Genomic DNA, 26103 nt, shown 5'->3' with positions numbered 1-26103 from the left:
CTAGGTATTAGAACCAGAAGGAATTTCAGAAATGTATCAGGGCCAGTCCCTTGCTTTAAGGCAAATAAGAGATTCTTACCCACGGTTATAGGTGAGAGATGAGGGTGAGTGGAGGGCCAAGTGACCCCACTTGGGTTATGGAAAAGGGACTCAGGCATTAGCCTCTGCCTCCTTGTCTACATTCCTTGAGAACGTATACAGTACTGAGCACAAAAGGGGGAAAGTGTTAGCAGAATCTTGAGTTGGGCGAGGGAGTAATTCTCAGGTGGGACCTAGACAAATTATTATAGAGGGGCCTCAGCTTCTGCATCTGCAAAATGGAGGTAGAGCCTTATTACACCTTTTCAGTGGTTGTAAAGTGCTTTGGGCCACTGTAAACAAAAGTCCATGGTAGTATAAATTTTCCCCCAAGATGTATTGATGATGCAGTGAAATATTCCAAAGCAATAATAGTTGCAGTTAGCATATATTAAACCCTTTCTCTGTGTCAGCGGTAACTCTCCAAGGTAGATACTATTATTATACTCATTTTACAGATGCAAAAACTGAGGCCCAGAGAGATGAATTGACTTGTCCAGGGCCCCATAGCCAGAAAGTGGTAGAGTGGAGATTAGAACGTGGGTCTGACCCTCCCAGAGCCTGTGCCTCTTTATCACTGAGCTGTACGGCCTCTTGTCTCTCATCTTGTCTGCAGAGCCCAGTAATCCTTGTTTAGCGGGCAACACACCACAGTGTGTCATTCACCCCTGCTTGGGTTATGTCATGCAGACACATCCCTGTCACTTGGGTAGACCATACCCTCTCACCTCCTGTCTCAGGAGGGGTCCCGCTAACGTGGGAGGTGATGGAGGATTTTGTCTCTCATAAGTCTTTTCTAAGACTTTGCAACTCCCTGGGAGTCCACCTGCCCGATTCTCATATGGAAGTACATCAGAGGTGTGGTGGGACCAGGGGCCCCCTGAGAGGGGAAGAGGAAATCGGACTTGTGAATCCGGGCTCCTGTCCAAGATAGGCATGGGACGTGCGGATGGTGGCCAATGATGATGATGATGATGATGATGATGCCGGCTGCTTAGGGAGGCAGGAACGGGGGAGGAGCCTGGATGGGAGGGGAGCAGGGGAGGGAGAGGCATCGGCAGGGCTGGTCCAGCATCTGGGCACTCTGCGCTCCCTGCCCTTAGGAGGAAGCCTGTACTCGTCCACTGCCTTCCCGGGGGCTCAGTTCTCCTTCGGTCATTTTTCTTTCCTTCTGGCCTAGGACTGGGAGCTGCATGTAAAAGGGAAACTACATGCTCAGAAATGCCTGCTCTTCTCTGAAAAGTAAGTGCTGTCCAGGAGGACAGGTTCATGCATGCACTCAGCGAACATTCACTGAGCACTTACTGTGTGCCTCGCTTTGTTCTTGCTGGGGAAAGAGTAGAGGACAAAACAGGCAAATCCCTGTTCTGTGGCAGCGGGGTGGGGCAGTGTCAGATGATAAACCAGTGAACTCTATAGCATCTCTGGTGGTAAACACTAAGCAGAAAACGGCATCAGGGCAGGGGCTGGAAGTGTGTGTGTGTGTGTGTGTGTGTGTGTGTGTGTGTGTGTGTGTGCGCGCACACACACACTCAGAGGGGCTGGTGGTGGGAAGGCCTCACTGAGGACACCCCAGGAGGGCACGGAATGAACCATGGCCGTCTGGGGGACATACACTCCCAGCAGAAGGAACAGCAAGTTTGAGGGCCCTGGCGTGGTCCAAGGATGCTCAGGAAGCTTCAGTGTGAGCAGTGCGGAGTACCTAGGGGGAGGAGTCAGGGAAGTAGTGGGGCCCCATCCTGAGCACTTGGGCTTGTGAAGAGGACTTTCACTTTGGATTTGAATGGGACTGGAGCCCTGGAGGGCTGAGCAGAGAAGGGATGTGCTCTGGCTTCACTGTCTGGGACCCTGGCTGCCGTGCTGAGAATAGGTGGTGGGGGCAAAGGCAGACTCGGGGAGACCAGTGAGGAAGGGGTTCCAGATACCCACACAGAAGAGAGGAGCCTGGGCCCAGGGATGTAGAACAGAGGCTGGGGTTAATTGTTTTGAAATGAGCTCATCCAAAAGGCCTCCCTTCCTTATTTACAGTAACCAAAAGGTAGAAGCAACCCAAATGTCCAGACCAGATAAATAGATAAACACATGTGGTCTGTGTTTACAGTGGAATATTATTCAGCCTTCAAAAGGAAGGAATTTCTGACACAGGCAACAACATGGATGAACCTTGACGTTACTCTTAAGTGAGATAAGCCAGTCACAAAAGGACAAGTGCTGTGTGATTCCACTTACAGGAGGTACTGAGAGTAGTCAGATTCATAGAGACAGAAGGTAGAAGGGTGGCTGCCAGGGGCTGGGAGAAGGGGCTGGGGAGGTAGTGCAGAGTTTCAGTTTTACAAGATGGGAAAGAGTTCTTTGGAAGATGGAGGGTAGGGATGGTTGCCAAACAGTGTGAATGTACTTAATGCCAGCAAATCGTACACTTAAAAATGGTTAAGATGGTTAAGTTTTGTGTTATGTGTATTTTTCCACAATTTTAAAAAGTGATTTTAAAAAGGCATTTCTTTTCTGGCTCCCCATTTTTTTTTATTGTGATAAGACTCACATAAGACTCACCATTTTAACCATTTTAAGGTGTACATTTCAATGGTATTTAGGACATTCACAAGGTTTTGCAAATACTACCAGTCTCTAGTTCCAGAACATTTTCATCACCCCCCAGAGGAAACTTATACCCATTAGGCAGTCACTTCCCATTCCCCCTCCCTACCCCCAGCCCCTGGCAACCACTAATTTCTATCTTCATGGATTTGCTTCTTCTGAACATTTAATATGAATAGAATCATATAACATGTGACCTTTTGTGACTGGCTTCTTTTTATGGCTGAATAATATTCGTATATATATATATATATATATATATATATATAAAACATTTTGTTTATCCATTCATCTTTTGATCTATATTTGGGGTGTTTCTACCTTTTGGTTATTATGAATAGGGCTGCTGTGAACTTCTCTGTTTGAACATTGATTTTCTACTATTTGGGGTCTAAGCCTTGGAGTGGAATTTCTGGGTCACAGGGCAATTCTTTGTTTAACTTATTGAGTAACTGGTTCCCCTTTTTCACCCCTCTCCAGCGCCGCTGTCCGGTGTGTACTCGGTTCAGCAGAGGGAACACTGTGTGCCCCTCCCAACAGCACAGCCGTTTATAACCCTGCGGGGAACGAAGGTGAGAAAGGGCCCACAGATCAGCAGCTTGAAGCAGAAATCAGTTTTCCAAAGGCTTCTTACTCCCCACCTTTATTTATTTATTTATTTTAACATCTTTATTGGAGTATGATTGCTTTCCAATCGTGTGTTAGTTTCTGCCGTATAACAAAGTGAATCAGCTATATGTATACATATATTCCCCATATCTCCTCCCTCTTGCGTCTCCGTCCCACCCTCCCTATCCCACCCCTCTAGGTGGTCACAAAGCACCGAGCTGATCTCCCTGTGCTATGCGGCTGCTTCCCACTAGCTCTCTATTTGACATTTACTCCCCATCTTTAATAACCATATGTCCCCGATGTGCCCTTGTGGACACATCTATAAAGCAAACAGATCCCAAGATGCTAAAATGCATTGGGCCTGCTCTCTGGGCCCCTCAGTGTTTTCTACGTGTTTTAGACGTAAAGCTTTGCTGGTTATCAACACGCCCAGAGGTATAATCATGCCAATCACTAATCACTGTGTTAAAATGGAATTTTCACTTTTCTCTTCCCACTTCTGTCCTAATATTGACATTTTGGGGGGCTTAAACCAGTTATTTTATTATGTTTGCCTTATGACTTTTAAACATTTATGAAAAAGAATGACTTATTTCAAGAAAGAAAAGCTAAATTTAATATTTTTTAAAAGAACATTGGGTAAAAAAGTCATTTTTGGTTTTAAATAGGAGGAACATTACTCTTGCACATATCCATAAATCATGACTTTTGAAGGTCAAGGAAATAACGAGGTTTTCACCCAGTTTTGTGTAATTTACCGTTTAGATTACTCCTCAAATCTTGGAACATCATATGCGGCCATTCCTGCGAGGTCATTTACTCAGTCAAATCCCGCATTCCCTTCAGCTTCCGCAGGGACAAATGTGAGTACAGAAGCATTTTCTCCACTGTCATCTGTCGTCATCAACGCATTGGTATCACCTGCTCTGCCTGGGTGTACAGGTACAGAAGGGGCTGGGGTGAAGCTGGCACAGACGGGGCTTAGTGCAGTGAGGGAAAGCAGAGGTCAAGAGTTGTTCAGTTCAGGGTTTTCCCTGGTGGTCCACAGGCTGGGCCTCCACGCTCCCAGTGCAGGGGGCCTGGGTTCGGTCCCTGGTCAGGGAACTGGATCCTGTGTGCCACAGCTGGGGGTTTGCATGCCGCAACTGGAGATCCCACATGCCACAACTGGGACCCGGCACAGCCAAATAAATAAATAAATGGATGAATATTTTTTTTAAAAAAAGAGTTGTTTAATTCAGTCCAGCTGGTGTTGAAACACAGAGATTAAAAAGCTGACGTAATTTCTTAAAATTGAAAGCACTCAGAGATTTTCTAGCATTCAGCACTGGTTTAGAAAAAAATAAGTATGAGGGGTGTGTGTGTGTGTGTGTGTGTGTGTGTGCGCGCGCGCGCTGTGTGTTTTCTAAGACTTGGACTTTTTATTGAAGTGGACCATTTCCTGTGAGTGGGTAATTCTGAAACTTGAACAGAAAGAGAAAATGTGTTTGAAAAGTATGGACCATGCACTAATGGTATTTTTGTCCCCTTGTGGAAATGGTGACATCTGCATAATATCAATACTTCGTTTTTAGTTGTGTTTGTGTTCCTTCCTCTCTACAACGGGCACTTTCGTCCCCCAAAGCTGTAAAGATTCATTCCTCCTTTTTCCAGCACTTGTGACAACTCGCTCTCCCCCCTCAGTTTTCCCCCTGCCTGCAGCCCGGTCCCCGGGAGCTGCCCAGCTTCTCCTCCTCCCTGGCGAAGGTGGGGAAGGGGGTGGGAGCCTCAGAGCCACCTGTAAAGCAGACTGTGTTTGGCTGAAGCCTGCTCGAGGGCATGTGTCTGTGTGGTTTTGCGTGTGCCTGTATTTTTCCAATTCGTGATGTGAGCAGCTGTGGGCTCTTCTCTCTTCTTGTGTGCAAGAGAGCGGGCCTCCACGTGCCGTCCCTTCCACGTGTCTGTCGGGGCATTTGAGCAAAACTTAGGAAGAGCAGGCAGAGAAGTGTAGGTTTTAGACCCCCTGGCAGCTGAGTGAGTGGGGAGGCGAAGAGGTTCCTGATGAGAAGTGAGGCCTGTCTGGGCCAAGATTTACATTTGTTTGTGTCTGTTTATTTGTGTTTCGGGGAGACGTGCTTCAAGAGGGGGCCCCTGTCCGCAAGCCCGTGTGCGAGGGAATGTTGTGGTTTCCCTCTGCAGTCTTCAGGCTGAGAGCCACGGCCGGTCAGTGACAGCTTGGGGTCCGTCCCAGGAGAGCAGAATGGCTGTGTTCAGTGAACCTGGCATTTGTCTTGGAGTCAGACACCCGATGACTTGACCTCGTGGCCGATGGGGGCGCTGGCTGCTCCAGCACCACCTACCCGAGGGCCTGTTTCCCACACTGTGGACCGCGGAGTCAGCTCTGAGACCCCAGTACTGAGTGGAAAGGGGCTGTGACCCAGACAGGGGAGGCAGGGCTGGGTGCCAGATGGGCCAGGAGTCTGGGAACAGGAAAGAGAGCCCGTGTCCACTGAGTCCCTTTATGAAGGGGCAGGGGCTGAGGGGGCGAGGAGAGGCAAGGGCAGGGTGACTCTGTGTCTGTCTGTGCCTCAACTGCATCCTCCGGCGCTGACCAGTGAGCCAGAGGCCCTTTGCTGTGGATGTGGAGGCAAGAGGCCCTAAGTTTCAGGTCCCAGTTCTGGATCCTGAAGCCGAGTGGCCTCGGGCAAATGGCTTTACTTCTCTGAGGCTCCATTTCCTTAAATGGGGAAAATATTCCCCTAATAATGACTTTTGAAGTTAGGTTTTCACTTGGCTTGTGATCTTCTGATTATGCCTCTAATCTTGGAACATCTTATGTGGCCATTTGAGCACAGTCTCCTGATTCGATGGTCTGAGGGTAGACCAGCCATTGTCCTGCCCTTGTGAGGGTCAAATGAGACTGTGTAGGTGACAATGCTTTGTGAACCGTGCAGTGTGCAAGAAGTAATGATGGCTATTATTGAGTAATGAGTCTGGTTCGCCTGCTGTGGGGAAACCTATGCTAAGGCCAGCTCTGTCTGCTGGCCACGTGACTTGGGGCCGGTCTCAGTGTCAGCATTCCTCCTGTGCGAATCTGTCTGGGCGTCCCTGTAGTCATATCTGCCCTCCCCACCCCGAGAGATGCTGAGAGGCTCCCACGGAAGGGCTTTACTTAGGTGAGGGACCGGAACGAGCAATCTGCTGACTCGTGACCATTGATGAGTACAGTTTGCTCCAGACGCCTAGAGATGCGCATTCATCCGGCTTGAGCCTGAGAAGCAACACAAGAAATATTTTGCTTCCGGCACTGGCAGCAGCAGGAAGGTGATGGAGATGTGAGGGGAGGAAACTGAGGCACAGAGAGACTAAGTAACCTGCCTAAGGTCACACAGCTGGTAAATGGCAGCACTGGGATTTGAACCCAGGGGACCCGGCTCTAGCTAGAAGCCTCATTTTTAACCACTAAGTGCTGCTGCCCGTCTCTGGGGGTCTCTGAGTTCTCTCCCTCGTGATGATTCTCTCACTAGTAAGTTCCCTCCTCCCCCACTCCCACTCCACAAACTGCTTAGCAGGCTCTGAGGCTGCCTTGGGGGTGATGAGGACTTCTCAGGCTTTGGCCAGCAGCAGCCGTGGAGCAAAAGGTGAAAAGGCCATCAGACCCAGCAGCCGAATTCTTCTGTACCGTGACAGCGTCTCCCCAAATGAACCTGACATTTGGAGGCATTTCTGTATACGCATTGGAGGTGAAGAGCTCTCATCTGACTGGTTTTATCGTTACGACTTCTGCGAAACCTTGCTGGTCACGGGAGCTTCCCAAGGATAATCTGGGGGACGAGGACACAGTTTGCCCCAGCCACTCCCTGCATCACCAGTGCCTGGACGTTTACGTCCTTCTGTCGGCTTCTGGTCCTCTTGTTGCCATTTCTGGCAAATGCTGTCGAATGTGGCTATGTCTCTTTAGAAAAACCTGAAATCCCAAAATACTGACCTCTGGAGGAAAGCCGAGAAACGAAGAGCTGATGAATCTGCTACGATGCTCTGCGAGGCTCCTTTAAGTAGCAGGAGAGTTCCTCAGAGAAATTATTGGGTGTTTTTCTGCCTACAAATGCTGAACTCCCAAGATAAGCAGATACATCAAGGGGTGGTTACTGTGTTACCAGAGGATGCTTTTCTGGGCTCCGTGAGTGCCCAGCGAGCTCTTTTTGCATTCTATTGTTTTTTTCTGCTTACATATTTATGCTTTTTGTGAAAATTCAAACAGAAAAGAAATATTTAAGGAGGACAGTGAAACTCCTCCCACTTCCCCCCTTCCAGCTACCACAGAGAACCCATAAAGGCTTTGATACCTTTTCCTCCAGAAGTGTGTTCCGGTCCAGTGCCAGGACTTTTTCTGCCTGCTTCCGCTTACATGCGTCTTTTCAGAAACACATTTTGTTGAGTAAAAGCCGGAACAGCCAGGACTCAGCCATTGTCATATCACTATTGTTTGTGGAGCAAAGAGCAGTTCTTCCTTCTATAGCCCTCTGTTTTTAAGCAGGAGAACACAGTGACAAGGGGCTCCGTGTCATGACTGAGGCTTCAGAGGGTATCTGAACTGCCACGAAATCTATAACGACCACATGACCCATCTACCACCTCCCCCAAGCCCAGGCTTGGCTGAATTTACGTTTGTCTCTGCTGGCTGGGAATGCGAGCCCTTCGTTTCCATGTTTATTTCTGACAGAGATGGGGCACTGAAGTGATAGTTGTGTGCTGCGTTTGCTGAGAGTGGGTGCCTTGTGTCTGTCCCCTCCAGCCCCAGTGTCCTCCAGCCCCAGTGTCCTGGGAGAGGAACATTCACTTTCACTTAAGTTTCTGCCGTTTGACAGAGCAGAGGCACTTTATCCTTTGCTGCCGGAGTTGTCATAAACAGAGTAATCAGGTTTCTAGAAGGGGCTGTAGGGGCCTTCTCAGGCCGTAAACAGTTTTCTTGCACCTGCCTGAGATACACTTTGCCTGCTGGCTGTCCCCGTAAAACCACCTTGTAGTTTTCACAGCCACCTTGGAGTTTATTTAGTGCTGGTGCCTCAGATGGGGCCTCCCTGGCCTGGGATGATACACATTGTTTTTTTTTTTTTTTTTTTTTTTTTTTTTTTTTTTTTTTTTTTGTGGTACGCGGGCCTCTCACTGTTGTGGCCTCTCCCATTGCAGAGCACAGGCTCCGGACGTGCAGGCTCAGCGGCCATGGCTCACGGGCCCAACCGCTCCGCGGCATATGGGATCTTCCCGGACCGGGGCACGAACCCGCGTCCCCTGCATTGGCAGGCGGATTCTCAACCACTGCGCCACCAGGGAAGCCCAGATACACATTGTTTTTATGGTTTTTTTCTCACCAGGACCCTGCACACCAGAAAACGTGTGCAAATAAGGAAACCGAGGCACAGGAAAATACAAACGTTTGTGAAAGACCAGAGGTTTAAGTCATAGGTTGTCCCTCAGATTGCCGGCTGTTTCTTGAACATCTATCTGTCCACCTTGGCCTTCTGGGTCCACGGCTCAGAGCACTCTGGTCTCCTGACCACCAAAGAGCATAGAGAGTTCTTAACTGCTGTGGCACCCTCCTTCACCATTCCAGCTCTGTCCTCGCTCTTGTCCCCTGGACAGGGGTCACCTTGTACATTTTCGAAGAGAGCAAAGAGTGGGGAAACAGGAGACCTGGGTGGGGTTTGTTTTCTGGGTTTTTTCCTTTTCTTTTTACAAATCTGAATTATTTTTTCTTGTTGCAAAAACAGTAAAATGATATAAAAAATTTTAAACAATAGCAGAGATATAAAAAATAGAAAATCTAGCCCTGCAGAGAAAGCCAAAAGCAAATGTCTTTGCCTATAGCTGTCTATCTCTAGCTAGTGTACATGTGCATGTTTATTTACTCAAAGTATATATTTTGGGGAAAGTCAGATTACCCCATATCATCTGTTGTGCAACCTGGTTTTTTTTCACTTAATATAAACTCTCAAGACTATGTTAATTGATATATAGACATATTTTCACATCTGACTATAAAACACAATCAGATGTTGTAACACCATCTATTGTATACATTTACCATAATTTATCAAGTTTGCAATTGATTGGTTTTTTAGTGAGAGTTGTTGTCACACATCTACCCCTGCTTCATTGCCCACAGATTAAGTTCCTTACCTTCTCCCAGGCATCAGTGTCTGCATACACATTGATGAGTGTGGACCAGATGACCTCCTGGTTTTAAGGTTTAGTGACTCTAAACTTTACAGTCATGTTGAAGTTCCTCGGCACATGAGCCACCCAAGACCCGTACCAGCACCAATAAAAGTAGATTTTCTCTAAGTCAAAGCTAATATGCTTTATAAAATATTTGAAAGTATCAATAAAGACATCTGTTTCTATCCTCCAAGTTACACCAAGATCCATAGCTTTGGAACTCATGCCCATTCAACTCTCTGCATAGTATGTTCAAAATCGACACCATGAGAAATAAACATTTGCCCTGTGTCTGTCCTCAGGTTTGTTTAGCACAAAGCCAGCAGAGGCCCGCAGACTGTGTGCCAGAGGAAATTAGGTCACATCTAAAGGAGATCAGGCTGGAGCAGAGAAGATTGTTTATTGAAGATCGAATCTACATTTTGTAGCTCTAAGAAGCACTTTGAGAGACTTCTCTCACCCCGCAGGCCTCTTGCCCTGAGCCCCATTTTTATTGCACCTCTGTGAGTTATTTGGACTGAGGCTGTTCTTTGAACTCGTCCGCGAAGGCTGTTCCCACCTGCGTCGGAGGGCATTGAAAGGTCTCAGAATCTTCCTACACAAGTCTGCTCTTTTCACATTTCCACCCATCTATAAAAGATTTGTGGGTGACTTGAGAGGTCTTGGACTCGACTGCACGAACCATTAGAAGCAGCATCTGGCTTTAAATGAGTGACCTCAGCCTGTGAAAATGTACAGCCCAGGCGCCTAATTGCACGTAGGGGCATTCGGGTCATACTGGTCTATGAGCGGACTGAAGTGTCCCCTGGGCTGGTGAAGGATGATTGTCCCCTTAGGTTAGTAATGAGGGCTTCAGTTACAGCTCAGACGCCTTAGCTCTCTTAGAGATTTGACCTTGGACTGGGAAGTTCCAAATGCACTGTCGCATGTGTGCCTCCCGGGAGCTCAGCAGGCAGACCATGAGGTGGGATGTTAGCGGAGCCCATCAACATCTCACAATTCTCTCTAAACCCAGCTGCTCTTCTGCCCCAGAGCACATCTTTTAAAATTGATTTTAGTAACTTTTAATTTTAATATAATTGAGACTTACAGAAAAGTTGCAAGAAAGGTATAGGGAACACTCCCCCTCCCATATACCTTTTGCCTAGATTTACTACTTTTTTTACATTTTGGCCCATTTACTTCATCATTCTCTCTCTGTGTCTCTTCTGTCTCTGTCTATTTATCATCTGTCTGTCCATCCATCTCTATCTTTATTTGTTCATCCATCCATCCACCCATCTAATGATCTATGCAGGGCTTCCCTGGTGGCGCAGTGGTTGAGAGTCCGCCTGCCGATGCAGGGGACACGGGTTCATGCCCCGGTCCGGGAAGATCCCACATGCCGCGGAGCGGCTGGGCCCGTGAGCCATGGCCGCTGAGCCTGCGCGTCCGGAGCCTGTGCTCTGCAACGGGAGAGGCCACAACAGTGAGAGGCCCACGTACCGCAAAATAAATAAATAAATAAATAAATAATGATCTATGCATATTTCTTCTGAAGCATTGGAGACATGGTACCTCTTCACTCCTAACTACATCAGCACGAATTTCCTAAGAACACAGACTTTCTTTTACATAATCACAGTACAGTTACATTTTTTTCCCAGTCCAGGAGCATCTTAGCACATCCTTTAACTGTTGGAGGAAAGAAGGAGACAAGTATTTATTTATAGAAGCCTGCTGATGCCAGGCCTTGCACAAAGGCACTTTACACACATTGTGGCATTTTTGTCTTCTAAACGGTCCTGTGGAATCAATGTTTATTTTCCCTGGTTTCTAGACAAACAGACTCAGGCTTGGAGAAATTCAGTAACTTGCCCACGGTAGTCAGTGGGGAGCAGGGACACAGACCCAGGTCTCTCTGATATTCCCACTGGCCTGGCACTGGTGCCTGAAAACCGTGAGGCACACACCTGATGTGTGTCTGTCCTCAGAGAGGCAGCGTTCCCACGTGTCTTTAGTTTATCTCGGTATATGATCTCAACTCCTCTCGTTCACTCAGGGAGCGGAGTCTTTCTCAGGGCAGAGCGCATTGGCAAGGTGTTCACTGCTTGGAGCTTATCTTCAGCCCTGTAAAGATGAAACCAGCACCAACCCATACAGGCCTGTCTGAACGATGGCCGTGCTTGTGCACATATGGATGCATGCTGAAACGGCTGATCACACAGAGCGGGAGGACAAACGTTACATTCATTGGGACAGGGAGTGGGAAAAACACAGACTTCCTGTTTTTGCCCAGCATAGTTGGCGAAACTTATCATTAACCTGGATCTTAGGGTTTAGCTTGGCAAGGCTTCTGAGAGGAGTGGAATTTTAGAACTTTGAGCCGCATAAGCATGGATATTTTACATCTGGAGAGGACTTAAGACGTATAGACTAACTGCCTCATTCCAGACACTGGGGAACTAAGGCCCAGAAAGGAAAACCAGTTTGTCCTTGTCATGTACCTAATCGGTCGCTGAGCTGGGACTGAAACCCAGTCCTCTGTCTTCCAAGATCAGGTTCTTTCACTGCATCAGGAAGTCTTGTGCTTTTTACAGCCCAAACTGTTTTCAGTTATTACTCCTACCTTGAGCAACACCTGTCCTGAATTTCATGTTTGGCAAAAGTACTGTATCTGCCAAAGTACTTACATTAGTGAGTAATTAACTAGCTCCCCATTTGTATGAATCGAAAAACACAGACACACCAAACAGAGTTTCTTATCAGGGTAAGGATCTAACCAAGATTAGCATCTCAGTAGAGAAACTAAAAGTATGATCTCAACTCAGGGTTTTTTGTTTGTTTGTTTTTAAATTCTTTAAAGTCTTTATTGAATTTGTTATAATATTGCTTCTGTTTTATGCTTCGGTGTTTTGGCCGCCGGGCATGTGGGATCTTAGCTCCCTGACCAGGGATCGAACCCATACCCCCTGCATTGGAAGGTGAAGTCTGAACCACTGGACCACCAGGGAAGTCCCTCAACTTCGGTTTTTTAAATGTCAAAAATAACAATCCTTCCTTGATATGTTACCTTCAAAGACCCTTCAGGACTTGGACTTCTTAGAGAGCCCAGGTTGGGAATTAGCGTAAGGTATCGTGCTGCCTGCTCCAAGGCACTCAGGATTGTCTGTGATCCCAGTGGACAGATCTTACTCTAGAAGAGTACCACCTAGACCATATTCTACCTTCCTCTCACCCCTTCTCTCCCATCGTCCAGAGTTCCCATAGGACATAAGGCAAATAATAGCCATGTTTATATGAACTGTTCAAGGATAGAGTAGAGTGATTATACATATAACCCTGTACCCTTTATGAATCACATATGATTTTGAACCTAGTTGAGTTTAACAAAAAGATACTTTAGGTCAGTGACAGAAAGGAAAGTAGGCTGAACTATCCTAAATCAAATATTTGCAAAAGAATACCACACATAAAACACGTTTCTGACTGGTTAAGATTTCTCACACGCCCTGACACCAGATACAACACAGATTTTTGATGGGCAAGATTTTCATTTCATGGGTCCCTTAGAAAATGATACACTGAAGAAGTGAAGTTAAAGTGAAGAAGCTGCTTGTGGCCACTGGAGGTGCTTTGCCCCAAGGGGCCAGTACCTTGGCATACCTGTAACCCATCTGCAGTTCACCAGTGGAGAAACTCCAGATTAATATGATTAATTGGAAGATTACTAAAAATCTCATGAGTATTTTAAGTGACAACAAGGGTGTCAGTAAAATCCAATTTCTGTTGCTGATTAAAATCTTGGCAGGAGGGGCCTCCCTGGTGGTGCAGTGGTTGAGAGTCTGCCTGCTGATGCAGGTGACACGGGTTCGTGCCCCAGTTCGGGAGGATCCCACATACCACGGAGTGGCTGGGCCCGTGAGCCATGGCGGCTGAGCCTGTGCATCCGGAGCCTGTGCTCCACAACACGAGAAGCCACTACAGTGAGAGGCCCGCGTACCGCAAAAAAAAAAAAAAAAATCTCGGGAGGAAATAAAGCCAATGAAATGTACTTTTTTTCTATGTAAATAGATACTTTTTTTTTTAGTTTTTCAAAACAAACAACTTTCTATTGAAGTAGAGTTGATTTACATGTTGTATTAGTTTCAGGTATACAGCTAAATGATTCAGTTATACATATATATGTCTATTCTTTTTCAGATTCTTTTCCATTATAAGTTATTACAAGATATTGAATATAGTTCCCTGTTCTATACAGTAGGTCCTTGTTGTTTATTTGTTTTATATATAGTAGTGTGTATCTGTTAATCCCAAACTCCTAATTTATCCCTCCCCCCTTTCCCCTTTGGTCACCATAAATTTGTTTTCTATGTCTGTGAGTCTATTTCTGTTTTGTAAATAAGTTCATTTGTATCTTTTCTTTTTAGATTGCACATATAAGTGGTATCATATGATATTTGTCTTTCTCTGACTTACTTCACTTAGTGTCACAGTCCTCTAGGTCCATCCATGTTGCTGCAATGTACTTTTAAAATTTAAATGAAAATCTTAATTGAGACTCACTCGTTTTAGCACCTTTCTAACTTGTCCACAGTGTGACTTCATATCATTCTTTGGTGACCAGCAGTGGTGAGGGTGTTTATTCCTCGGGAGGCATGCTCTGCTCTCAGCAGTAGTTGCTACACTTACGCTTGGATAAAAGCCTCTTGAGTTGCTCTTTCAGTCTGGAGGAGACAATGAGAGAGGCGCTGGCCCTTGTGCCCAGTCACTAGGCAACGGGACAGGCAAGGAGCAGGATCGGTCCAGAACTGCCCTGCGTGTCTGCTCTGTTGTCCAAGCACACATGAGCCCGGGCCGGACACAGCAGAGTCACATAGGCAGAAACGTGCCTGGCTCGAGGAGCCAGCAGGGCACCCAGCCTCAGCCCTCCTTTTGATAAACTCAGAGGACTGGCCACTTTGCCCAGCCCGAGAGCTCAGTTGGGTCTGCATTTTTGTGTGGCCCCTCACCCTAATGAGAAGCGAAGATCCTGCCTCTTAGCCCTCCTCCTGTCTTCCCTGGAGAAGGGCTCAGTCCTCCTTAGCCAGGTTCATACTCAAAGTCTCCCAGCTTATGGAGAGCACCGTTTGCACTTTAGGGAGGTATGGGCATGCTCTGGGAGCTGCCTGGGCCACACACTAAAGACTGTTTCCCTTTGGGAAAGTACTTGACCTCTGGACACTGCGGAGAGGGAGGTCTGAAAGTGGCACTTGGGTTTCTCTAATTCAGGGCTGAACTGTCCAAGGAAATTCTTATTGACTCTTATTGTCCTCAGCCCAGATGAGACAAACGAGGGCTTTTCATGGTAGAATTACCAAATTATTAGCCCTTGTTAGGGCTGAGACCTCAGACTTTCCCACTATATTACTATAGCAGAGTAGGACCCACATCAAATGTAATTAGATGTTGAAGTTCACTTTATCACAGAAAGAAGATGGTGATTATGCAAATGTGGGCTATGCTATTAGTATGGGTTTAGAAAATTGCATCCTTCTCTTCCACATTGGGTTGGCTTATGGCTACTAATTCTTGAACCTCCTGGAGACTCCAGTCTGATTAAGGTTTGCACAGACAAAACAGACACACTTCCTCCCTCCAGGAGCTTTGATTAGGCCCAGGTCTTCGTTTCTAAACTGTGTTCCTTAGAGATGTCTTTGGGACTGCTGGATGGGGGGTGGCGGCAGGGTGTTGGACCGCAAGGTTTGTCTAGAGCAGCACCTCTTTATTTCTTGAATATGTTGGGCTGGTGGGCAAGCTTTTGTTTGAAGAAAGGATTTCAAGGCTAACAAAAGATTTGGAAGCCACTGCCCTAAACCAAAGGTCGTCACTGTGAATGTCTATGTATATGTATTAACTTCACAAATCCTTTCTATGTTCTTTTTTCTTTATTGGGTTTTTAAAAACTTATAAGTCAAACAATATGAGACACATAAGAAATAGGTTAAACATCTCCCCCTTACTCCCTTCCAGTTCTGCTCTTTGAAGATAACCAGTACTGATAGGTTGATATGTATTGTCCCATACCTTTCTGTGTCTGTGCTGATATCCCTTAAAATGTTTCCATTGTGAAAAATTTCAAACATACAGAACAGTAGAGACAAGTGTAATTAATCCCTGTGTACTCATCCCCCAATTCCAATAATTATCAAAATTTTACATTTGCTTCATCTTTTTCTTATATATTTTTGGGTTTTTGCTTGTTTTACAAGAATAGCATCATATTACACCTGTACTTGGCAACCTGCTTTTTACTTATCTTAAAAATTTTTTCCTGATCAGCTCATTTACCACCTTCTTTCAACGGCTACATAGTTCTCCATTGTAGGTGTGAACCATCAATGACTCAATCATTACCCTATTCTTGGACATTCAGGCTGTCTCCAAAAATGTTTGCAATAAATTATAAATTTATTATAATAAATTATCTGCAATAAATGTCTTTGTACATAAGTATTTACATATTGGTGTATTTATTTCTGTAGGCTAGATTTCCAAAAGTGGGATGGCAGGATCCTGTGCTATATATATTTTAAGTTTTATTAAATATGCTAAAGTATCTTCTCAGAAGATTGTAGATACACAACCTCCCACCAGCAACATATGGATATGCCCATTTTCTTATCTCTTTGATAGCTCTAGAAAAAATCTAGAAAAATCTAGATCTAGAAAACGAACCTTTGTTCGTCAGAACCTTTTTTTTTTTTTCTAGATTCCATATATATGTGTTAGCATACAGTATTTGTTTTTCTCATTTTGACTTACTTTTTCTCTGTATGACACACTCTAGGTCCATCCACCTCACTACAAATAACTCAATTTCTTTTCTTTTTATGGCTGAGTAATATCTCTTTGACAGCTCTGGATGTGATTTCTCATTAAAATTGTTACGAATCTTTTTTGTAAAGAGATGGCATAAAATCAGTGTTTTATATCTCTGCAAATGGATTATTTTTCTGCATTCATTTTGTAAATTATAGTTTTTTGATCATTATTTGGGGGAAGGTAACCAATAGGAGCATCTGGAATAGATAGAGGGCAAGAAGGAAATGTCTTTTGAAGACCAAACTACTGCTCTTTGTTCCCGTTAGTTTGCGCAGCGGAAAACGAGTGCTGGCCGCGTGGTACACATCTGCAATCTGCCGGAGGGAAGCTGCACAGAGAATGACGTCATTAACCTGGGGCTGCCCTTTGGAAAGGTCACTAATTACATCCTCATGAAGTCTACTAATCAGGTAGGTCTGGGCACTTTCACACTGGTATGTACCAGATAGACCACACATTGGTGGAGGGGAACTACATAATTTTTTTAAAAAGCAGCTGTTCATAACATAAAGGGGTAATACACAGCTGGCCTCCTGCTGGTACAGCACAGAGGTTTTCATTGATGGTGGTGCTTTGTTTCCTCTTGTTTCACCTGACTCTTCTTGTGATGGATCCAGGCCTTTGTGAGTTACCTAGAAGTGAGGATGTGCTTTGGAATGAGGTGCTCATTATCACAGAAAAGCTAGCAGGTCCCTAAAACAGAAATCCATGGACTTGAGTCTTTTCACTGTGTTACCCACCCCCTGAGCTAATGCTACTGTCTTTCTTACCTTCTAAGTTTCTCATCTCTGAGGGTATGGATTTTTGAGCCAGCCAACCACTGACGGGGAACAGGTTATTTTCACTGATCCTTGGTGTTAGCAACTGAGGCTCTTGGTTCTCACAACAGAAGAGTAGGTGGGAATTAATGGATGCCTGGTGAGTCTACGGAACTAAGAACCCTTAACCTATGAGGATTGACTGAGTCTTTGGGGGTTAATATGTTTATCTTCATTTCTAAAGTCAAAGGGGGTAGTTTATACAGTGACTGGTCAGAAGTACAAATATTTAGTCTTTTATTTTTAATAAATATTTTAACTTTATGAATCAGAGGAACAGGCATAGGAGAAATTCTTTTCTTAATTAAGGCATGAACTTTGGATACTCAAAGCCACCTTGGATCATCAGTGGTCTTCCTCTGTCAACCTGGGCTTAGACTACTCATTTAATCTCTTCATTCCTCCTTCTCAGAATTCTACTTTGGGCAAATTTCCAAAATTCAGCTTGCAACATGAATGCAGTGAAATTCACTGAATTTGTTTTATTCCCATGTGACCGGTGAGAGCTCGAGGTGCTAAAATATTTGCATGAAGAAACAGGCACTTAGGGGCTTCCCTGGTGGCGCAGTGGTTGACAGTCCGCCTGCCGATGCAGGGGACGCGGGTTCGTAGCCCAGTCCAGGAAGATCCCACGTGCCGCGGAGCGGCTGGGCCCGTGAGCCATGGCCACTGAGCCTGCGCGTCTGGAGCCTGTGCTCTGCAATGGGAGAGGCCACAACAGTGAGAGGCCCACGTACCGAAAAAAAAAAAAAAAAGAAACAGGCACTTAGAGTCAGGCAGAGAAAGATAAATACTGTATGATATCACTTATACTGTGGAATCTAAAATATACAACAAACTAATGAATATAACATAAAAGAAGCAGACTCACAGATACAGAGAAAAAACTAGTGGTTACAAGTGGGGTGGGGGAAGGGGCAATACAGGGGTGGGCAAGTGGGAGGTACAAACTATTGGGTGTACGATAGGCTCAAGGATGTATTGTACAACATGGGAAATACAGCCAATATTTTGTAATAACTGTAAATAGAAAGTAACCTTTAAAAATTGTATAAAAATAAAAAATTTAAGAATTTTTTAAAAAAGAAAGAGGCACTTAGAAAGCTGAGTGGCAGAATTTGAAAGAACCCTGACTTTTTTTTTTTTAACATCTCTATTGGAGTATAATTGCTTTACAATGTTGTGTTAGTTTCTGCTGTATAACAAAGTGAATCAGCTATACGTATACATATATCCCCATATCCCCACCCTCTTGAGTCTCCCTCCCACCCTCCCTATCCCACCCCTCTAGGTGGTCACAAAGCACCGAGCTGATCTCCCTGTGCTATGTAGCTGCTTCCCACTAGCTATCTGTTTTACATTTGGTATATATGTCAATGCTACTCTCTCACTTTGTCACAGCTTAACTTTCCCTCTCCCCATGTCCTCAAGTCCATTCTCTACATCTACGTCTTTATTCCTGTCCGGCCCCTAGGTTCGTCAGAACCTTTTTTTTTTTTTTTTTCTAGATTCCATATATATGTGTTAGCATACAGTATTTGTTTTTCTCATTTTGACTTACTTTTTCTCTGTATGACACACTCTAGGTCCATCCACCTCACTACAAATAACTCAATTTCTTTTCTTTTTATGGCTGAGTAATATTCCATCATATATATGTGCCACATCTTCTTTATCCATTCAACTGTTGATGGACACTTAGGTTGCTTCCATGTCCTGCCTATTGTAAATAGTGCTGCAGTGAACATTGTAGTACATGACTCTTCTTGAATTATGGTTTTCTCAGGGTATATGCCCAGTAGTGGGATTGCTGAGTCATATGGTAGTTCTATTTTTAGTTTTTTAAGGAATCTCCATACTGTTCTCCATAGTGGCTGTATCAATTTACATTCCCACCAACAGTGCAAGAGGGTTCCCTTTTCTCCACACCCTCTCCAGCATTTATTGTTTGTAGACATTTTGATGATGGCCATTCTGACAGGTGTGAGGTGATACCTCATTGTAGTTTTGATTTGCATTTCTCTAATGATTAGTGATGTTGAGCATCCTTTCATGTGTTTGTTGGCAATCTGTATATCTTCTTTGGAGACATGTCTATTTAGGTCTTCTGCCCATTTTTGGATTGGGTTGTTTGATTTTTGGATATTGAGCTGCATGAGCTGCTTGTATATTTGGGAGATTAATCCATTGTCAGTTGCTTCATTTGCAAATATTTTCTCCCATTCTGAGGGTTGTCTTTTTGTCTCGATTATGGTTTCCTTTGCTGTGCAAAAGCTTTTAAATTTCATTAGGTCCCATTTGTTTATTTTTGTTTTTATTTCCATTTCTCTAGGAGGTGGGTCAAAAAGGATCTTGCTGTGATTTATGTCATAGAGTGTTCTGCCTATGTTTTCCTCTAAGAGTTTGATAGTGTCTGGCCTTACATTTAGGTCTTTAATCCATTTTGAGTTTATTTTTGTGTATGGTGTTAGGGAGTGTTCTAATTTCATTCTTTTACGTGTAGCTGTCCAGTTTTCTCAGCACCACTTATTGAAGAGGCTGTCTTGTCTCCATTGTATATTCTTGCCTCCTTTATCAAAGATAAGGTGACCATAGGTGCGTGGGTTTATCTCTGGGCTTTCTATCCTGTTCCATTGATCTAAATTTCTATTTTTGTGCCAGTACCGTACTATCTTGATTACTATAGCTTTGTAGTATAGTTGAAGTCCGGGAGCCTGATTCCTCCCGCTCCATTTTTCGCTCTCTTTCTCTTTTCTCTTTTCTTTTTCTTTGGCTATTCAGGGTCTTTTGTGTTTCCATACAAATTGTGAAATTTTTTGTTCTAGTTCTGTGAAAAATGCCATTGGTAGTTTGATAGGGATTGCATTGAGTCTGTAGATTGCTTTGAGTAGTATAGTCATTTTCACAATGTTGATTCTTTCAATCCAAGAACATGGTATATCTCTCCATCTGTTTGTATGGTCTTTAATTTCTTTCATCAGTGTCTTATAGTTTTCTGCATACAGGTCTTTTGTCTCCTTAGGTAGATTTATTGCTAGGTATTAAATTCTTTTTGTTGCAATGGTAAATGGGAGTGTTTCCTTAATTTCTCTTTCAGATTTTTCATCATTAGTGTATAGGAATGCAAGAGACTTCTGTGCATTAATTTTGTATCCTGCTACTTTACCAAATTCCTTGATTAGCTCTAGTAATTTTCTGGTAGCATCTTTAGGATTCTCTATGTATAGTATCATGTTATCTGCAAACAGTGACAGTTTTACTTCTTCTTTTCTGATTTGGATTCCTTTTATTTCTTTTTCTTCTCTGATTTCTGTGGCTAAAACTTCCAAAACTATGTTGAATAATAGCAGTGAGGGTGGGCAGCCTTGTCTCGTTCCTGATCTTAGAGTAAAAGAACCCTGACTTTTTGGTTTCCCACACTTCTGCCATAGATTGTGACAGCACAGAGAAAGGCATGTCTGAAATTCATAAGCAAATGTGAGGGAAGGAGGGAGGATGAGCTTGTTAAGCCCATGCAGTTCAAGGAAATGGGAGATGAGGGTCCACAGCAAGGGCTCCCTTGCCACAAACTATGTTTCCTTTTCAACACTGAGGGACCAGATCATTGCAGCGTCAGTATAGTACAAATCCAACAAATCTAAGACAATAACAGTGACGAATCTGCCACAGCAGCTCCTGGGGTCAACTGACACATCAGTCAAAACAGGCTATTTAGAAACTCCCTGTAGGCACCGATTGAGTGGAAAACCCCTTTCTTTGTAAGGGTTTTTATCAGAAAAGTTAAAGAGGAGAGATACTGTGGAAACGTAACTGAGGGTCTCCTCTCTCTCCAGCTCACAAAGACATGGCCTTCCTTCAAGCCTAGGGAGCCCCCGAGTTTTTTAGTGTATTTCTTTCTTTGCAAAGAAATTGAGAGCTCAGATACCCAGGGCTTGTGTCTGTCTCCTGTCATCGCCACCACCGAATAGCAAGTTTTTCAGGGATGAGCCCAAGGTCACTTGTGCAGCAGACTCACTATCCCCCCCACCCGCTACCCTCGGGGGAACTGTGGGTTAATGGACCCTCCCATCCAGAGGGACTCCTGTGGCATGATGTAGCCCAGGATGGACATATGTAATTAAGAATAATGTTTGGTAACCATGGGGATCAGGAGAGGGGCCATCTTATAATGAGCCCTTTTGATGAAGTTAGTAAATAAGTCTCTTTGAACAGATGGAATCAAAGAAAGCTCTTCCTTGTACTGAATTTTTTCCTTTTTATTGAGGTATAAAACACATACTCTAAAATGCACTAGTCTTAAGTGTACTCCATTCATTTTTTACATGTGTACACTTATGTATTTGCTATGTGGGTCAAGATATAGAACATTTCCAGAACCCCTGAAGGTTTCCTCATTTCCCTTCCCAGTCAGTATCCCACCCCCAAGCCCGAGGGAAGCTCAGCTCTAACTTTTACCACCATCAGTTTGTTCTGCCTAATGCTTGAACTTCATATACATGAAATCATCCCTTGAACAGAATTTTCTTTAAGACCATTCAAGTCAAGTCCAATGTCTGTCCTTCCTTTCTTTCCTAGGCCTTTTTAGAGATGGCTTACACAGAGGCTGCCCAGGCCATGGTCCAGTATTACCAAGAAAAATCTGCCATGATCAATGGTGAGAAGTTGCTCATTCGGATGTCCAAGAGATACAAGGAATTGCAGCTGAAGGTAAAGCATTCTCTCCTTCATTCAGTCATTCAACAAGCAACAGCTAAGTGTCTCCTCCTTGTCAGCCACTGGCTTAAGTGCTGGTGGGAAGGAGAGCACAGGAAAAGATCCAAAAATTACCCACTGCCTTTGAGGATATCACATGGAAAGGCAAACCCATTATAACATGGCAAGAAAAGTGCTCATTGAGGTAAGTACAAGATGCAAAGGGGTGCTTGGGGCAAGACAACTACCTATCTGGGACCCAAGGAGGATTTTAAGAGAAGTCTTGAAAGATGAAGAAAGAAGGGAAAGATGGTTGCTTTTCAGAGGTGAGAGTTCCAAGCATAAACCCCTGAATGAAACCCAGACAGGTCTTCGGTAACTTTTTCTTCATCTGTCACCCCCTTGATCTTTTATTCTCTCCTCCATCCTCTCTATGTTTATTGTCTTAAGCCCCATAGAAAGCCTTCTAAGCAGCACGTGACTGAGTTGGCCATTGTCCCAACTCAGGATTGAATTGAGGTAATTCCAAACAGGGCTTTTGTTTTTGTTTTAGCTTGCTCTACCATTCTCTTCTTTTTTACTTTCTTTTTTGTTTTATCGTGAAGTATAACATACAGACAGAAAAGTGACTAATTTTGTATTGCACAGTTGAAAAAGTAATAGTGGGTGAACTCCCATAAATCCCACAAAACCACCACCAAAGTCAAGAAATAGGACATGGACAGCACCAAGAAGACTTTGTAAGTCCCTTCTTGTGCTCAACCTCTCCGTCTCCACTCTCCTGCCCCTGAGATAACCATCTCCTTGTTTTTCCTTATTATTCTACCCCCTCTCTATGCCTTTTTTAACATTATAGTTTAGTTTTACTTATTTTTGGACTTTATGTGAATGGAATGATACTGTGTTCTTTCATTCAACGTTATGCCATCTATGTTGGGTGCATCTTTATTTTCATTGTTATATAAATTTCCATTGTATGGCTATAAATTTGTTTAGTCATTCCACTGTTGATGGACATTTGGGCTGTTCCAGTTTTAGGGTATTAGAGACACTGCTACTATGAACATTTTCAGACATGTTATCCCAGTACCCATGTACATGTGCGTATAACCAGGGAATGTACATAACTAGAAGTAGAATTGCTGGATCACAAGGCATGCTTACCCTCAACTGTACTAGATGTTAGCATTCCTACTAGTAGTGTCTGAGAGTTTTCAATAGCTCACCTTCTTGCTAACACTTTGTCTTGTCCAACTTTGTAATTTTTGCCTCTCAGGGGAGAGTATAATGGTTTATCATGATTTTATTTTTTATTTTCTATATTAATTGAGGTTGAGCAGTTTTTCATGTGTTTGTTGGTTATTCCATCTAGGTCTTGTCCAGTGGGAAATTTCTTTTTAAGCCATTTGCCCATGCTTTTCTTTTGGATTGTATCTTCCTATTGGTTTGCAGGAGTTCTCTTGGCTGGAGCCATTAGTCCGTTTGGATTTATTGTATTTAATGCCATATTTGTGGTTAAATCTAACTTCTCATTTTGTGCTTTCTACTGTCCTATTTAATGGGATTTTCCAGTTGACTTCCTCTCATTCCATATTTAGTTAGGGTCCATTTTGTTCAAGGCTCACAGCCCTTAATCTGCCTTCAAGGTTCAAGTCAGAAGACAAAGGCGCAGTGGTTGTTTCTAGCTGCTAGGACTGGCATTCTGACAAGTCTACATATGTAGATCAGTAATATGTCAACCAGTTGTCAAAGTCCTGATTCTGCTTTGCTTGCATTATTGCTTCTGAAGTTCCTTTGCCAACAGTTCTGCTTCAGGCAGAACCTGGCACTTTTTTTCCAACTCAGAAAGCCTGTTGCTTTTCTCAGACAAGTCAAGGATCCCACCCCATTCTGTACCCAAAGTTCTTGTTCTCCTGGAATCTGCCCTGGGGGCTTAGAATTGAATCACTGCACTGAATTCCCAGGGGAGCTCTGGTCTCCAAATGAGATGTTGTCATAAGGTTCTAATTAGGATTAACTGCAGTACTCTGCTTTTTTTTTTTTTTTTTTTTTTTGCGGTATGCGGGCCTCTCACTGTTGTGGCCTCTCCCGTTGCGGAGCACAGGCTCCGGACGCGCAGGCCCAGCAGCCATGGCTCACGGGCTTAGTTGCTCCGCGGCATGTGGGATCTTCCCGGACCAGGGCACGAACCCGTGTCTCCTGCATCGGCAGGTGGATTCTCAACCACTGCGCCACCAGGGAAGCCCAGTACTCTGCTTCTTAAAGTACCAAGGCGTTTGTAGTCCCTTATCAAGAGAGGTCCTTTGGGGTGGTGCAAAAACTGTGGGTTAAAGAGGTCAGATGGGCAAAGTTTGCATTCAGCAAATGTTCAGTGACTGCTCACTGTGGGTGGGAACTGGGCCAGGCCCCACGGATTTGGACGTAGCAAGTCTGGGGAGGCAGAACACATAAACATAGAACCATCAACGGCCATGTGACCTACACCAGATTGCAGAGTGGTAGCACCAGCCTAGCCTCTATGCCTTCCCTCTTTGATGACCTTGGGCAAATTGCTTAACCTCTGTGAACCTCAGTTTCCAGATCAGTAAAGGACTATACCTTGCGTTCTTTGATTTTAAGCTTTTTTTTTTTTTCATACATGGTCTCTTAGAGGCTCACAATCACCCTCCCCTATGAAGTGTGTAGGGTGGATAATAACAGTAATTAAAATAGTACAACAGGGCTTCCCTGGTGGCGCAGTGGTTGAGAATCCGCCTGCCGATGCAGGAGACACGGGTTCGTGCCCCGGTCCGGGAAGATCCCAAATGCTGCGGAGCGGCTGGGCCCGTGAGCCATGGCTGCTGGGCCTGTGCGTCCGGAGCCTGTGCTCCGCAACGGGAGAGGCCACAGCAGTGAGAGGCCCATGTACCACCAAAAAAATAAAAATAAAATAAAATAAAATAAAATAAAATAGTACAACAATAATAACAGGAATATGTACCTTTAATTGAGTCCTGGGTCAAGTATTGTGCCACGCACTTGAATACATTATCTACTGTGATCCTGGCGTTAGTACTGTCAGACAGGTATTATTATTTCAGTTTTACAGATGAGGAAACTGAGCCTCATAGAAGTTCAGTAACTTGCCCAAGATCATAGTTACTGGAAGAGCCATGATTAAAACCTAGGACTGTTTTGGTTTTGCACTGTATTTGCATCTCTATATTGTGTTTTTATAATCTCTATTGTCCATGTGAAAAACAGAGAAATCAGGTAATTTGCTTACATTCATCCAGTCAGTAAGCAGCAGAGATGGTATTCTAATAGAGCTTATCAAACTTCAGTGTGCATACAAATCACTTATGGATCTCATTAAAATTTCTGATTCAGTAGGTCTGAGGCAGGGTGGTGATCCTGCGTTTCTCACAAGCTCCCAGGAGACGCTGATGTTTCTGGTCCTCAGAGCACACTTTGAGTGGCTAGAAAACATGGTTCCTGACCTTTAGTAAGGATTTTCTGCTTCCCAAGCAGTCACACTGCCTCTATGTGAAGGCATCTCAAGGCATGTTTCCACCGCATAGAAATATGTGGTCCCTATGTTGACCTGAAGCAGCTAGAACTTTAGCATCATGGCTAAAGTAAAAAAAGGAATGTTTTCACTTATGTAACTGAAAAGACCAGGAGTAGCCCTGGCTGCAGGCATGGCTGGATTCAGGGCCCAAATGCTATATCATGGGGACTTGGTTTCTCTCCACTCTGCTTTCGGTTCGCTTGGCTTTGTCTTTGGGGTCTCCCTGCGATGGCCCCTGACAGCCCCTGGCTCTCTCCTCTAGGTGGCGTGATGCCTTCAGTGATTCCAGCAGCTCTGGCTACTCAGCCTCCCATTTCCTTCACCAAGAGAAAGCCAGAGTTTTTCCTAGTAGCTCCCACAGGAGTCCCAGAGTCATTCCAATCCGGCTCACTTTGGACACGTGCTCCTCCCTGAGCCAGTCTCTGTGGCCGTGCTGTGACTGGCCAGGCCTGTGTCACCAGCTACGTCCTGGGAGCAGGCTGCAGAAGAGAGGCTGGTTCCTGGGGAGGCAGACAGCAAAGCACTGTATCCACATGTGTCACTGTATCCACATGTGCCCCTGGGCCAAAGGGCTACCACATGGGGTCCCGCCAGGGCTTGCAGAGGTGGGGGAAATTTTGATGGGTCTCTGTCCTGTAACTTTACCTTTTGCTCACCAGGCAAAGTGGAGGGAGAGGAAGGAGAGATTTTCAGGCATTTTCTCCTCTCCTCTTC

The 26103-nt window shown here is 44.6% G+C and overlaps 1 protein-coding gene across 9 annotated transcripts in view; it reads left to right on the top strand.

Moving 5' to 3' along the window:
- Positions 1–26103, top strand: part of RBM20 (RNA binding motif protein 20) — a 209131-nt gene that overhangs the window by 143563 nt on the left and 39465 nt on the right. For all 9 annotated transcript variants that reach the window (XM_067024692.1, XM_059054897.2, XM_067024697.1 and 6 more), the window contains 5 exons: positions 1259–1320; positions 3157–3248; positions 4054–4151; positions 16596–16739; positions 21723–21854. In XM_067024692.1, coding sequence (XP_066880793.1) covers positions 1259–1320; positions 3157–3248; positions 4054–4151; positions 16596–16739; positions 21723–21854 — 528 coding nt within the window. The remainder of the gene's footprint in view (positions 1–1258; positions 1321–3156; positions 3249–4053; positions 4152–16595; positions 16740–21722; positions 21855–26103) is intronic.

The sequence above is a fragment of the Kogia breviceps genome, chromosome 2 (assembly GCF_026419965.1).
Source record: "Kogia breviceps isolate mKogBre1 chromosome 2, mKogBre1 haplotype 1, whole genome shotgun sequence".
In the NCBI taxonomy this organism is placed as follows: Eukaryota; Metazoa; Chordata; class Mammalia; order Artiodactyla; family Physeteridae; genus Kogia; species Kogia breviceps.
The sequence above is the reverse complement of the archived record's forward strand: the minus strand, read 5'-3'. Positions and strand labels throughout refer to the sequence as shown.